At 45.6% G+C, this 16634-nt stretch overlaps 1 protein-coding gene across 1 annotated transcript in view; it reads right to left on the bottom strand.

Annotated features, from left to right (window-relative positions):
* The window catches only part of lrmda (leucine rich melanocyte differentiation associated), a 170758-nt gene that overhangs the window by 1476 nt on the left and 152648 nt on the right, over positions 1–16634 (bottom strand). Inside the window, exon 6 of the mRNA XM_061284817.1 lies at positions 16231–16315. Within this exon, the coding sequence (XP_061140801.1) occupies positions 16231–16315 (85 nt within the window). The remainder of the gene's footprint in view (positions 1–16230; positions 16316–16634) is intronic.

Genomic DNA, 16634 nt, shown 5'->3' with positions numbered 1-16634 from the left:
AATGATCCTCTGACAGGAGAACAACTCCGGCTTTTTAACATCAAGTGAGGGCAGGAGGCGGCGAAAGAGGAGGGGCCCTACTGGGGAAGGTAGTGTCGCTCGCGGGCGGGATGAGGGCTGCTCCCACTACAATCACCTAATCCAAAGAGACACTGTCAAGGGCGGGGAGAAGATGGCGACTAAGTGACAGAAAGCAGAAACGGGGACAGAGATACCGGTGCCATATTAGTGCCAAGCATATTCTGATGCCACCCTCAATTTTAAAGCAACCTGACACGTCGCTCTTCTCAAAGTGGTCGCACGCATCCACACATATAAATCTATGAAGTGTGCGGGCAGATGTGCACACAGCAGTCCCTCGCGGCAGCAGTGGGTGTTCTTGTCAGACTGCAGCAGTCGAAGCAGCCCACGGGCCCGAGGACAAGCTCAGTCAATCTAAATCTGGACTTTGTAGTGGAGCGGTGCTCATTTTCCCCCCTCGCAGCCCAGCTACTTGAGGTGATCCAAACACTCAAGTGTGAGAAGCTGTCACCTCCGATAACATCCGGGACCAGCTCCATGCCTGCCTGCTCCCCCGGTGCGTGAGCGGGATTTACTACATGCTCATCAGTCTGCGTGTGTGTGTGTGTGTGTGTGGATGACAGTAAGGAGGTTCCAAACTCCAGCTGCCACATTTTGCCCGAGGACAAAGGTAACGTGGCTGGAGACCGGGCTGGAGACTGGGCTTGACACCGCAGGACTTGGGGGATCAGACAGGCACCGGACGGGGTGGGGGTGTGGGTGGCCATGTAACAGTCTGTTCCACGGATGCTGAGGAACATAGGATTTTAGCAACAATGGTTCCCATGGGAACGGAGGGAGGTACCAGTAAAAGCCATTCCTCGAATTCAAAAAGCCTTGACAGGTGATATTTTCGCTTGCATTTTTGCAAAGGAACTGTGAGCAACCTCATTTGGGAAAAAGTCATTTCAATTCGAAACGGATTCAATGTAAATGAAGAACACAATCCAATCGGCCACTAATAGCAGAAACCTAAAGGTCGCTTTGTCCGCTATGGTTATTCCTCCAACCCTAATTATGGAGAAGCATGTTCATGTTGCTAAAAAGAACATCAAGCCCCTGTTGAGAGGACAACCCATGATGGAAGCGCCCTGTTGCATTCACCGAGAGGACAATACCGAATATCCACTTCATCAAGAGGAGAGAAGCTGAAAGAACAACCGCAGGTGCCAAGCAGCAGAAAGGCCAAACTCTTAGTCTGCAAATATTTTCGGAACAATCCATCACTTGAACGGCTCTTCCCGCTGTGTCTTATGCTTGCGTGAAAAGTGGACTGCCATCGTGGAGTGACTGGGAAGTTATCCACTGAGGAGTGCTTTGGCAATTTGGTATCAAGCAGAAGTTCATCAGGTGCGCTCCCAAAGGCGTCACAAGCACTTAAAGGGACGTGGAGCGTAGTTCCTCTCGTTTTGTCTGCCATCTTTGTCCATCTTCTCCGGTAATAAGCACAGGCTCTCGCTGTGAAGGGAACTTGATGCACCTTTTAATGAAAACGGAGCTGGGATGTAACTCCAGTTAGAAAAGTCCAAGATTCCCTATTGCTCCTTTTCCATTTAGTCTTTCTCTCTCCCAAAACTGGTGTTGCATCATCAGTGCTCAAAGTTTCTCCCGATAAGTGCTGGAGCCCCTCGCTCCTTCTCAGTCCCTCACGGACAAGCGGTGAACTCAGCAGAGCGCGAAGGCTACAGGGCCCTTCAGCTTCACTTCATCTGTGAAGGTTAGCCATGAAAGTCGACAAATATGGACCCTCAAGCTTGTGTCTGCTGGAATCTTTGGCTTTTCAGTGGCTAGTCTCTTTTTAAGGGCTCCCATACCTCGTTGACAGGTGAACAATACAATTGAACCCTCCGACGTACAATTTGGAATTTGATTTTCAGGTAAAAATGTGTCAAAAATTTTGAAGGCAAATCCTGCGCCACAACTTTGGCCTGATTTTGACGAGTCTAATTAAATTGTCAGGCACGTAAAAAAAAATCACTAAGCAAAATTCAGAGGAAATTTCCCAACATAAAGTAGAAAAAAAAAAAAAGGATGTTCCGGTTTTTATACTCAGCGCATGTGCAGGTTCTTCTACAAGAGACAACTATTTGAATCCTTTTTCAAAGATTAGTATTGGTAACTGACAAATGACCACAAGAACTCAATAAAAAGGCTGCAATTCAAGCACATTTAAAAAAAAAAAAAATCTTTTTAGGCTTACATCTCACGTAATCCTCCGTAATACTTGGTGCCTCCTAAATGCCGACTAATAGAGTAATCCTGTTTGTAACACATTGAAGAAGAAAAAAAAAAGGCCATTCATTACAAGGCACGCACACAAATGCACACACATGCATACACACAGGCCAAATTATGCAGCGATAAGAGAAAGTCAGAGAAGAGGGAGCTGTAGAGGCTTTAATGATTGTTCCCTGCATACAATCAGCTTGACTCTTTTCAAGGGCCATCAATATGTCACAGACGAGACATATCCGACAGATGTAGCTTTTAACATCAAGGTTATCTCTTCTTGGCATGAATCCATTGGCTGTCTCCTTTTCGCGTCCTATAACTTATTCCCCTCGACCTGCCTCTTATATCCTCCTCTATTCTTCCCCCCTTTTCACCAATTCCTATGACTTTATTTGCCCTCACCCTTGCTTTTTGGCCACTTAGCCAACAATTCCATCAGTAGCGCCATCCATCAAGGAGGCGAAAAATGCAACGAGGAAGGGAGGTGGGGGTGCAATTAACAAGGCGATTTCATTTTCGCCAATATCTCCAAGGAGTGACAAAATGCTAGCATGCATGTGGGGGAGCTTAGAGAAGGGGGTCAGAGTTTTTCTCCAAGAGTGACTTATGAGCGTGAGGGGTGTACGCTGCTGTGAGCCCCAGCTATTATTGTGCTCACCATCCATCCCCAGTCACCCTTTTATCAGCTCAGCCCAACGTCACGAGATGCAGTCAGCATCTAGCCGCTACTCTGGGCGGGTGGGGGCAGGTAGACAGATAACCCCTCCGTGTCCCATAATCTAACAGCCATTGGACTGTGATGTAGCTTGTTATGACACACAAAGCATGTTCCCCTCTAGAATATTAAATGTGTGTTTCATTTCATGGATGGAAGACAATGAGGTAAATCAAATGTCCGATGAAAGCCATTATTCACTTAAAAAAAAAAAAAAGGCAACAGGAAAGCAAAGCAGGACAAATATACTCCAGATGTGTCCTACTCTTATGCCACACAGCTGCTTTTCAGTTGTTAAATATGCCACAAACATGGAAATAAAAGGAAAATAATGTTCTATTTGTCATTTAGAATGTTAACAAGCCGCTAGTACGTCATGGAAGCAACTTGTTGCGAAGCAAAAGTTGGGCCAAAAGGCTGGAAAAAAAAAATCGGCGGGCATATAAGGTGGCACTTTTTACAAATATGGCTGCTTCACTCTGTGGAGTAAAATGATTACGAGGTGCATGTTGTCATTTTAATGATGTGCATGCACACTCCGTCATTTTAACAGCTGAGGTGACATCCGTCTCCCTCGCCGTGGCGGGGGGGCTGAAACAGAACTCCCGAGCGCAACTTTGTGAACTAAACTGACATTTACCCTCCTGCAATAAAAAATATTTAGTCCATTAAACACACACAGCCGCCGTCATGATGCACGTCCCGCGCTCGGGCTGCCTCCCTTTCCCCGGCCAAACAACTGCAGCCGCTGCATGTTCTCAACTTCAGCGTATTGATTAAACTTTTAAATAGCTGCCATATAACCCTGGGACATCAGGGAGATTCATTTGCGTCAATGTTCATCTGTAATTCATTAGCCATTTATACTCTCCACATCCACATCAGGGAAATGTGGGCCATTTTTCACCCAGCAGAAGCCAGGGAGAGAAGTGGGAGGGGAGGGGGGGCTGAAGGCAAAGCTCGCTGACAGTAGAAGAACACATGCATAGCAACACTGACGCTCACATCATTCAAATATTTGGAACTGATCATTATATGCACATTTCTTTGAGTCCAGAGCAAGCTGTTGCAGGTCATCATGATTAGATTTAGACTTGCTGAATCAGAAAGGCTATTTTGGAACACCCTGTTCCAAGTCACTGGAAGCAATTGTGAATTTCAGATGCTTCCATCCTGAGCATATATTTCAAGTTTGATGACATTTCATGTCAGGCAATTCAACTAAATATTTAGAATTATCTTGCTGTGGGGAAAATGGCCTTTCCCGCAGTTCATAACAAAGAAATAAGTGTTTAGGGAACTGTTGGAAGAACTGGAACACTCTTCCTCATTTTGCATGCTGAATCAGTTTTTTTTTAATCAAACTTCTTTTTTTTTTTCTTCACTATTTGACGGCCAGCCTAATCCCTATGGCTCGCTAATAGCAGGTGTCTATAGTATTATGATTTATTACATTCTCTTCCCAAAAAATATTAGATTAAAATAATATTGCTAAACAGTTTTTTATTGCCAAATTGTATTTTAATGCAGATTTGGCTTTGAAACGCAAGACTATAAAAGAAAGAAGGAACGGCACACTGCACACAACTATCAAACTCCAGCTGTACAGATGCCACGTCTGCTGTGAAGTTTTTATGAAGACATGATATATGTCATAGGAAAGGTTGTTAAGGCGTGTATCTAAATGTATTTATTACCACGTACACTGCACAGTTATTTGGATTTGAGGCCCCGGTTTGAGAAAACATGATCGAATTTATGATACTAGATGGTGGAGGAGTACCTAAAGATTAAAAATAAATATGTTAATTCTAAATGACGTCCATGCCATGTAACACGGATACAGGTATGTGTTTAACAATGTAACACCACACTCCATCATCGCCATTTGACTAAATGATCAAACGCTTTAAATAGAGGAGTGCATTATTCACTGATGGCTGAATGACAGTTATAGGCGGATAAACGCCTATCAGTCGCTGTACTTCCAACCCGCCGAGGACGAGAGAGGAAATTGAATTCCGGGGCACATCAATTTTGACTGAAGTATGATATCACTGTTGTGTGTCTGCGGCTGAAGGTGGAAGGAGGTTCTAATGGGAAAGGATGAAATTAATTTTACTGACATTTATTCCACACGGAGCCAGGAGAGAACAGTGGTTACAGTCGCTCTGGAGTGCGGAGATAAGACGAGGTTGCTTTCGCCGGATTATGAAGTTTCCTCCGAGCGTCTTTGACGAGGGAGGCATCCGCCGTCATCGAGCAACTCTCACGGAAAAAAACAATTACAGAAATCTCCCGTCAGCGCTACAATGACAAGACGATTACTCACCGCGCCAGTCACTTAACGACATTGTCGAGCCTTAAGGGCGCGCCGAGCCACTAATGATGCCACTAATCACCGGTGCTCATTTTCTCCGTCAACATATGAATGGCACGCCACCGCACGGGCGCCGTGACACTGATCGATCACGGTCTTCATTAGGCCTTGGATTTCTAATTAAAAGAAATGCTGCAGATAAGTGTTCCAAAGCTCTGGCCAGGACGGTTGGAGCAGGGGGAGGGGGAGTGGGGGGGGCTCGAAAACAGCAATTAGAGCATCGGTGCTGCCGACGTTAATAGGAGCCGCTGGTGAGTCACTCCATGAAGGTTTAATCACTGGGACAGGATTCAATAACAAAAGAGCGCAATATTAATCACCAGAGAGTGATAACTTCACTGTTCATCTCTTTGACATTGGAGGAAGGGATGAATTAATGATGCTCTCCATCTGAACACATTAAATAATCATTATCAGGCAAAACAGCATGAAAGGGACTGCGTAATGAACCCCATTGTCAGGTCAATTACAAGCGCGTAAAAGTCTTCAAAGGAAGGTAGCTTGTAGGTCCGCGGCGCAAGGACACCAGTGGCCTCCGAGAAGAGCGTTTGGCACACAAATAACGCGGCGAGTGCATCGAAAAGGCATCTCGGCAAACACGCCGTAAGATGCCGGCAGCGGGGCGCCGGCTGTGCGACGCATGTCAAATGGGATGGGCCAAAAAGACAAATGACATGACAATGACAGTGTTTTGCTGGCTCCAGAACAATGTCAGTCGCTAAGTGCCACGTTAACTAAACCGCGCAGACAATGATGGACTTCACGCATGGTTGCACCTCGCCACCTGTCACCACCCATTTCCATCAAGTCACAAATAGTGGGCCAAATTTTGCGCACTTCCACCCAATGCACTTTCTTCAACTGTTGCATAGTCCCCAAAAAAAACCAAACGGTCCTCGGTTTGAAGGTAGCTTTGGACAAACAATGTCTTTTTCAACATTAGCCAACCTGGCAGGCTACACCTGATCCCCTCCAGTGCCCGGCCGGGTATCCGGGTCTTTGTAAGTGACCGGACTGTCTGCGGCCACACCGGCACCCCGTTATTCGAATCATTTCAAAGTCCATCCTGAAGGCTGTGAGGCAGCTCCTACCAAGGGCTCCCGCTCCCCGCCTGCTCGACCGAGTGCCAGGCCAGCCGGACAGTGATTGGACGTGACACAGTCGGGAGAAGGGCAACAGAAATCGGAGATGGCAGAGCGAGAGGAGGGCGGGTACGTTGGCCGGGGCCCTCGTGGCGTACGGCACGTGCCCATCAACACGGGTGAGCGTTAGCCGAGAGCCACTTGTCACGATGATGGAAGGGCAGGATCGCTCACGTCAAGGCTTCATCTAACTGGAAGATATCAATCTCCCAGGCCTAATCTGAGAGGACACGCTAAAATATCCTTTAACATTTGCCGTCCCACCTCGCCTAGGCGTGTGTCTCCGGCTTCCATCTCGCCCTCACAGTTGAAAATGTGTCAGAGCGCCATTGTTTGCTCGCACTTGTTTTCACATGCCATTACCTCTGTCTCTGGCGCTGACAGTCAAATTATGATGGACCAAAAGATATTCATGGGGATTCTTGGAGACAGTCTGAAGCATGTAGCATAGGACAAGTACCACCTCTGACAAGGTTACAGGGTCTGTTTGATATTAACAGCATATGTACAGCACCAGGTGAGACTGACTACACGTTTTTTTCATCCCATTTTATGTTGCCGCCAAACATATTGGAACACGGCCCCTCGAGGACTGGAGGTCGACACCCCTGGTTTAAGTGAAAAGGGCCTGAATATATCACGTTAAAAAATGGAAATAATTGAATCCTAAATAATAATTCTAAATAAATCGAAATCATTAATTATTCCAATTTTTAAAAATGTAATAAAATTCCACTAGCAGTATATATCCTTGCAGCAGTTATACAAAGATCATTAGTAGCATCGAACCAAGAATTGTCCATAGCTGCTCACTCAAGACAAATGGCTCGGGAGCATCTCTTCGACTATTAATTGATAAGGCATATCCACAGTTCGCATGAAGAGACGAAGCTATGAGGCCATGATTAACTGCTGATCCGTCTCACCTCATGAGAAAGGATTTTCTGCTTTCGTCCGCCCGTGACACTCTTCGGACTGTCCTCGGCCTCCCTTGCGCGGATCCCCCTGACAGGCGGAATAATAACGCTCGTACATCACTGCCCCTGAAAAGTCCAATAACCTAAATCTTCACTCGCCGCACACCCCGGGACTCAATTACTTTATTGACATGTAATCTTCATAAGGGGAGAAATATTGAGCATGTAAGGTCAGCTGGTTATGAAGACATATTATCATATTATCTGCATGAGGGTTGTAGGGGCTCAGACCTGACAAAGCTAATTATAATGGTACATGTTTCAGAGCTCAGGGCGTATTATCCGCTTGGCTGCTCGCTTGAGTCACAGCTGAGGTATGGCCAAGACGGGGATGAGATTTCAGGACTAATAGGGCCGGGATGTCTTCTCAGGGCACGCGAATTAATGAAGCCAAATATTATCGACTGCACATCACAGCATTAAGACCGGCGATTTGTCAGGGCTACCCTGTCAGAGGCTAGCGGCTTCATCAGGCTTTGTCTTAAGAAGCTGAAGTAATATTTCAAACCATTTGGTGGGTTGCCCGAAAATGGATCCAGCAATTATCATGGTAAATCTTTGGCCTGGGTGAAAACCCGGCAAATGTTGACCTATGTAGCTTGAAAGGTTAAAAGCTAAAGGCTAGGGTTGAGTTGGTCACGTTGTTTCTACCACTTTTTAGAATTGTAGGATGTTGGGAATGTTAACTTTGTAACTTGAAGCATGACCCCAATAGTTAACCTTTACGAGGCGTAGTGCAGTTGGACTCCTCGGATTATGATGGTGCCTGATTTCTGGAGGTCGTGCTTAAAAATAGATTGTGGCCTTTATCGTGTGCAAGCCAACCACGGGAGTAAAGGTAAGGAATTTTCTTTTCAGTTCATTATTTCATATTTATGACTTACAAATATTTCACCTTGAAGAATGATTCACTCGCCACAGAGGCTGAAATCAGGTTACGTGAGTATCGGTGAAATAAAATGTGTCATCATCGCAATCCACTTTACATTCTTTCTTATGAGGGAAAAAAAAAGAAATTCCACCATTTTTGTGAATTACCTTCCACTCTGAAGGTTCGAGTGTAAAACGTTAAGGCTTGAAGGACAGATGGTCGTTATCACTTCCCTCCCAAGGTTATCTTAATATCATCCTTCCAAGCTGCGCTTTTTACAATCTACTGCCTCCTACATAAAGCAAAGCCTGGGAGATAATGCAATATATATTTCCTCACTGAGACTAGAAGGCTCAGGACAAAAGGATATATATAGCTTAGCCAGAATCATACTGGGTCAGAGGGCGTGAAACAAACAGTCGGCTCGCCCAGAGACATTACATCGAAGGGTCACAGTGTGCAAATAAAGAAGAACACTGCCAGACATGTGAGCAGAATACTTTGTCCAATAGTATGCCCCGCTTTCCCTGTCTTTGTTTTCGAACCGCCTCAATCCTTAACTGGCAAAAAAACGCCCGAGATGGTGTTGCGTGGTCGTCGGGCGCTGCCAAAGGTTGTGTGTTAACACTCGCTAATGGTGTCAAACTGACATATTTGAGCTTTCTTGTGAGGAGCTACAGGCACACATGCCTCGGTACAACTGTACTATCATTTGCTTGTTTGTGCAAAACACTCGGCCCATATGCACAACAAATACACGCAATGCCACTTTTCCATCAGCCTTGATACAGTTTGATGGCCACCGAACGGAAGGGATGATGTCTACATGCATAAATGTCCTGCGGGAGGACAGGGAGGTTTTTTATATGGCAACAATCTGGGATAGATTTGTATTTCCGACCAAAAATGACTCAGTCAATCCCTTCGTCTCGCCTCGCAGTGACACAGCGTGCCAGAAAGCATTCACAAATCAAATGACGACGATGAAATAACTTGTCGGCCCGTATTATCGTGACAGCGAAACCTGCGCCGTCTGTTTCGAGTGGCTTAATCAGTGAAATCGAAGTGACAGACTAAAAGGTTGTTTTAGGCTCGCTGGCATTTTTGGTGACCTCACTCTTTTCAGTCCCAAAGCCGCTGGAAACCTTAAAAGACCTACGAGATCCTCAAACTGTGGCTGCCTTTTCCATTTTTCTTTTTTTTTTTGGTACCGCAATGCTCGTTAGTTGGACATAATCGGCCTTTAAGTCCGACCGGTACGAGTTGACCCACAAAATAAGTCCCCCTGTTTATGTTTGATTCAGCTGACTTTGTCACGTGCTTGAATGGCCAGTAAATGTGCAATAATGTCCGTCTTCTCCACAAAGGGGCGAATCCAAAGAAGGCTTTTGCTGCAATGAATAATCCAAATGGCGCATCATGTGGGCTACGCTGATAGTCTGACAACACTTTGCGCTCACACGTCACAGCTTAGTGTCTCCCAATTGCATATTGATGTCAAGGCAGCTGACGATAAATCAGTGGAGTCAGCAAGCGAGTGAGAAAACAGTTTAGACAATGGCCCGATGGAGCTTAGCGTAATTGACAGATGAGTCCGGCCGGCTCTTTCCGCCACAGTAGCTTTGGAGCTGGGAGGACACCTGGGAATGATTGTTTACCCTTTGGAGTCTTTTTGGAGGACATTGGATGTACATTGCAGTGTAAACAATCACCGCCGCTTGCTACTTTGACCGCTTATCGGTGATTCCTTGGCACGGATTGCCCGACTCTGATCACGCGTGACTGAAAAGTTCAATGATGAAGCACTTCTGTTAAGCCATGCAGAATGTTCTGTCGGGCCACACTGGTAATTTGTTGGAGCCATTAAGGCATGAGTGTGTGTGTGTGTGCTTTGACTGATTACAGTGCGTGATTGGTTACTATGGCAGTGTAATGAACAAACTTGAAAATATTACATCACACGCAGATTAGGATGTATGATGCTCTAACCACTGAGAGACGTTTCCCAAGTATTACTGTTTATGATCACGATCCAATCTGAAACATGAGCCATTTGGAATGCGAGTAAACATCCTTAGTAATAGACAATAATTATTAGCGCGACTCATAGCAGTCGCTTCTTTTTAGCGTGACGAGTAGTCCAGCGTCTGGCTGCATATTAGCGGCCATTCATCAGATTGAAGGGTGGAGAGCCACCGCACGCAGACAGACTCCGCCTGCTCGCCGAGCCATTTGTTTTGGGCTAACGACAAAGAAGAAACCTGCTGGACCCGACATCCATCCTGCTGGAAGCAAAAATATCCAAAAGCATCTGGCGGCTAAGCCCTGTTGTAAATTACCATGATGGACTCCCACCATTGGAAACCGCGAAGCTCGGCTGGAAAGCGTAGAGCGTGTCTCAGTTTTCCCTGACAACAAATCATTGCGGAAAATGAAAAATAGCGTGGCCGCTTTGGAAATACTGGAATTTCAAAGCTGCTTCTAGAAATAAGACCTTCCCACTTGAGCTGATTTATGTTCTGCTTCTCTTCTGAGAATGACCAATGCAACTGGGAAGTAGACCAAAGTCCAAAGCTTTTTCCCAAGCGCTCATGAGAGCTCATGTCCTTGTCTATCACGCTGACACATTGGGAGCGGAGGCCAGCACGTTACTTCAAACGCACATCTGTTTGCGCTTGAGCGCCGGCCGGGTGAGTCAGCTCGACTTTGTATCGTCGTAAATAGCGAAGGTTTGTCTGCAACGGTCACGGACGATAAAGATTTACGAGGCGTGTTTGCCTGCTGCTGAGAAAACGCTTCAAAGTTGGTCATCATCATATTTCACAGCTGGTGGAAGAGCGAGGAAAACATATGACGCTTGAGCTTCAAGCTCATTGTTCACGATGCTTTCTACGGAGACGGCAGACGTCGCCAGTCCGCCAAGGCGCTTGTGTCAGACGCTCCGACAGCCACTTTGCCACTTCTGACATCCGACAACGGCCTGCCGCTTCATCCTCTTTATGCCGGTTCGCGGGATGGCATCGCACTCTTCGGCGTGGCAAGTCAGCCACGTTGACGCCATGTCGGTCGCTCAATCGCAAACGGCCATTCATCAGACATTTCCTCCTTATGCTAGTCAAGATGGCAAGTCAGCCCTTTTCAGGTTGCGGCCTGGATCTAACATCCTATGACAGAGTGGCTATTCCTCCTGAATCAGGTCACACACTGCAAATGGGAGTCAGCTTGGTTGTGTTGGTCACAAGCAGTCACTAAATTGTGACTTTCATCAGCTGTGGGACGGCATTGAGCACAAACCACGTCATGGCCTGACATCCCGCAACACACTTATGTGGGCCGGCTTTCCAATCACAAGTCTTGAATCTTTTTTTTTATTGTTTGTTCTACGGTTGAGTATCGTTATTCCGCTGTGACCCTGCGAGCTTCTCTCTGCGACATCAAACAGCAAGGTAGAAAAAAAAAAAAAAAAAAAAAGAAGAGACAGGCATGTCCTAGAAGCGCACACAAACGGAATTATTCAAAAACTGCCACCCGGTAATGGAGCGCTAACGACAATTGATGGAAGGCGGCTTCTCCGAGAGCTGCCACATCAAGAGTTCAGCAGTTAAAGCTGTCACGGAACTCCAGGCGGTTACACTTGCATTTTAATACATGCAAAGGCAGGAGATGCAGGAGTGAGGGAGGGTGACAAAAAAGGACAACCTCCAGAAGTCAGAGCTCATTCCTCTGCGAGCGGACAGTGCAATAATAACGGATTGCTGGCCCAGCTCCCCTTGCCCCTATCCCTTCCCCATCCCACCTCATCCAACTTTCCAGTCATCCATCTCCATAGGCTCCACTTTAATGGCCAGTCATGTTGGCGGGCCGATGCGCTCATGGGAGAAAGAATATCCGCTTACCGAGATAAAGGAAACAGAGCCTGCTTTTATCATCATTGTGATGAGCTGTGATTTGCAGCAGGAGATGCACTGCATCATCATCCAATGGATGCATTGGAGTGACGGAGCTGCAATGATGAAAAACATATTGCGCCACATCTGCATATATGCTGCGTATTCAATCAACATCTGGCAATATGTGACGTCACAGTCTTAACTGGTTTCAACCAGAGGCAAACAGATGCAGAAGATGCACAGAACCAAGGTCACATCCGCACAATGGCCTAGCTTAAGTCACCGATCGGAAGGGACCTACTCGAACAAAATCAAATCTATCCAACGCTGTATATTGTGAATGGATAACTGTTCCAAATGTTTGATGAAGATTTAAGATGGAGGGGAAAATGAGGAATTTAGCCAAACCACTGACTGATTAATTAAGAGGCCTGTCTTTTTGTCCATGTTAGAAAAAAATGAAGATTAGCCAGGACACTAAAATAAAAGTGATTTGTAGTCAAGAGAATACTGTATCATAAAATAAAATCCAAGCTATGATGCAAGCCATACTGATTATTCACAGTCCCAATAAATCACCGCTGGCGTCCTACGTATCGGTTTCAATAAATTAACTTCAAGGCCGTCCGTCAAAGTTGCTCGGCGTTTGGCTGAGCGCATTTGCATTGCGGAGAATCATGAAGTCATCAGTCAAAGCAACAACCTTTGCCTTCATAACGACAAGTTTCAACACTGGCTGTTTAGTCATCCATTAGTCATGCATCCCATCCAGATGTCTGGCGGCAGGTGGAGATCAGTGTGAGCCCAGCTGAGCTTTAAAAGGCAGCGCTTAGCACCCACAGCTCCGTCATCTGGCCTCTCCCCGGCCTCCACCAGCCTCTCGACAGCCCATTCCTCATCATTTACCCCTTTTTGGCAAGGCCCAGAGCCTTTCTAATGGGCTGCTCTGAATGCTTCCAGATGTTTGTTTATTTGTTGTGCTGCAACTATAAAACAGTTTACTCTCCAGTTTGGATGCGTTCCCATTGCTCCCATTTTTCAGGCTTGGTGTGGGAGTTGCGCCACACATCACCCCCCCCTAACATGAAATGAATGCGGCAAACAAATGCGATGTGCCCCATGGGTGTCATCACAAAGTTGTTGTTTTTTTTTTATTATTAATTTTTTTTAAAGCTTTGAAGGCTGCTTTCCTCCTGGGATTTTAATAACAGTTGTGCACCATTTAAGATACATCCATGCAAAGGAGCTGGAAGCTGGCCCAGAACAACAAGATTAAAGGGGCCCAGGGCTCATACAGTAAGGCGCATTTGAAGCATTCTTCCTTGTCTGTTTACTCGCCTTGTACAAAGATATCCCTTTCATTTACTCTTGTCACCGTTGAGAAATGGCCTACTCAAATTTAATCTGATACCTGTATGAAAGCAGCTACTCCTCCCGCCAGCCACATTTATTTACATATAGACGGAGGAAATGAAAGGCGTTTTATTAAAATATCCCCGGCGCACATGGATATATCAATCAAGTCTGAAAGGTCTGTTTCACTTGTTCGACTATAATTAGATCTGTGAAATAAACTTGCGAGTCATCCATAGAAGGTGACAGGCTGACTAACAATAAGGGAGCTGCCATATTGTTTTGCACACAACACGTGGAAAAGCTACGGTTGAATATACGCTACAGGAGGGGTGTCAAAGTCGTTTTTATCACGGGCCACTTTGCAGTCAGAGGGCTGTTATGCCGCTGACACCGAATAAATGTTGAATTGTCGCCGATTGTTGCGTATGCACAACAAAGTGACGGATTGCGAATTTTCATTGCTCAAAATATTGTAGGAGTAACAAAAGAATTCTTGCAAAATCTCAACGTTATTATTCATTTCACATGCTAATTTGAAATTTTGGTAGCAATTTGAGTCATGAACATGGAACTTGACATGATTTGCTTTTGAGAGCCACATAAATTGCTATGCTCTGACCCCCAAGCCTTTAGTTTGACATCAGTGAAAATTTCAATGTGTTGAAGTCCCAAGATGTAATCTTTGGGAGACGATCAGGCAAAAATAAGCATAAATGCTAATCATATGTGGATTAAAAACCTAAATCTTAATTGGATAACTTGACTGCGGTAAGCTAACACATGAAACTTTGGCTACCCCGCTCGCTGCCCACCAATGCTACTGTGGGAATCACACTGATCTACTGTAATGGCTGTCACAGGCACGCACCTATCCCCTAAAAAAAAACCTGAATGGCGCAACGTAAATCCAAGTCGACGACATGTAGCATCAGGCAAAGTAGTTTATACGAATATGGAGACACGCAGGCTGGGACTCACTTATGGAGTGTTAGATTTAGAGCGGACTTGACAATGGCGAGCAGTCCTAGGAGTCAGAGTCAAGGTGACAGTTGTGGAGGATCCTCGGGCCCCTCTGCCAGAGCACATAGTCCACTTTGCTTCAAGCAGACACTACGGATCCCCCCCCACCAACCTCCTCGGCGGCGTCTTTTGTCTCCTTCCATCCGATTTCCAAGTCCTATCCCGACTGCTTCCCTCGTCTTCTCGTCTCCCCTTAATCTTTCCCTCTTGTTCGGTGTCAGACTCGCTCTGCCAAACACTTCCATATCTCCTTTTTAATCCTGCCTGTACGTCTCCTCGCTGCCTTGTCTCCTCCAGTTTGACTCCTCAAGCCAGCAAAGATAGGTGCTTATTCTGGACTTGTGTCCTTGCTTTTTTCCATCCCTTTTTGTCCCAGGGGCGCTGTGTCCTGCCAGTACTGCCATCCTCTGGGAGCTGCAAGCAGCTGAAATTACCTCTGGCATACAGGTGACAGTGTGGAGTGGAGCGTGGGAAGGTTGCATACATAGTGAAGCGCTACCAAGACAATGCAACCTCACTCCGTACTAAAAAGCAAGTGGATCTGCTTCTTAAAGTGTAAAAATGGACCATATTTGAAACCCACAGATGGCACCCATTGTTTATTCTACAACTGCACAAAGTGTGTCGCAGTGAAAACGACACAATCATCAGCATATGGTCTCATCCAAATTGTTTATATCTTAAATTGAACTCGTGTAAACATCCCACTTGTTTGGGTTTGGCGTCAGATAAATGTTGAAGTCAAACAAATAAGTTAGGAAGAAGAGCAATGGGCTCGGAAGCAGCCAGACAAAGCTGACTTGGGAGGGCGAAGATGAGGGCTGTGTTATCTAAGGCTGCAGTACCGCAAGAAAATATCGAAGGCTTCAGCGCCGCGAGGAAAAAAAGACTAAACAAATGGAAACTGTCACTAGTGTTCAGATCCGAGACAGAATGGAAAATATTGCATCTGTCAGATGTCTTCACCTTTAAATGGACTCCTTAGCCAGGTCGGACTTGGACAAAGCACAGGACTTAGGTCTGACGAGAGCTGCTCTACCAGTCAGGATCGGATGACACTCATCTGTCCTTGGCACTATAAATGGTTTGTGTGCAGGGACACTGGGCTTCTTTGTGTAGCCCAGCGCTTGTCCTTCCTTTAATGTTCTTCTAGTCAAGTGCTTGTAAAGGCAAAAAGATCTTTGAAGTTGAAAATAGTCTGAAGAAAAGTTATGTTTCCAAACACAAGGATGGTCGAGTACTTTGGGTCAATATGAGAAGTAATCAATGTCTTGTACTAACAAATCAAGGATGCTCCCACGCTCCCGCACGTATGCTCGGACAGGATTTAATGAGGATTAATCCGATTTCTTCCCACATCAGACTGATGAGATGAGATCGGAGATAGAATGCGTTCATTTCACTGAAGTTCAATAGATTCCCACTCTCTGCTTTTGTTGCGGTCACAACTTCTATTTACATTATCCACAGGCCTGGATTTTGACCAATGCATATTTCATTCTGTTGCTATTAATGACATACCTGTGTGTAAAACAGGCTGCCTTGAAAAGGTTACGAGGTCAAAAAGGTCTTTTGTTTTGCCCTTACCTTTGTGGTTTGTAGCATCCCTGACTCCTCGGGGTAGAGGTGTGTAGGGCACAGAGCGCTTCTCAAATCCGCCTTCGTTTAACGGCTGCCAGACCAGAGAGGAGAAAAGCAATGCACTATTTTAATGAGAATGACTTTGACAGCTTTTGACATCATGTCAAATAGTTGGAGAAGCCAGTCCTAGTTCAACATCATAACAAAACTTCAAGTCGGATTTATTCTGTTCAGATGCTCAAAGGATTTTTATATCCTAATGTTGGACAGATACAAATTGTAACCATGCTTGAAAAATACAGTAGGTCGCAAAAGTCAAACAAAACATGGAGCTAATGCAGTCATCGTGTGGGAGTTCACGTTAGCCGTAAGCAAATCTGATTCTAGAGGAGCAACTCCAAGTATGTTCA

The sequence above is a fragment of the Syngnathus typhle genome, linkage group LG8 (assembly GCF_033458585.1).
Source record: "Syngnathus typhle isolate RoL2023-S1 ecotype Sweden linkage group LG8, RoL_Styp_1.0, whole genome shotgun sequence".
NCBI classification, from domain to species: Eukaryota; Metazoa; Chordata; class Actinopteri; order Syngnathiformes; family Syngnathidae; genus Syngnathus; species Syngnathus typhle.
Note: the sequence above shows the minus strand (reverse complement) of the source record. Positions and strands in the feature narration are given on the sequence as shown.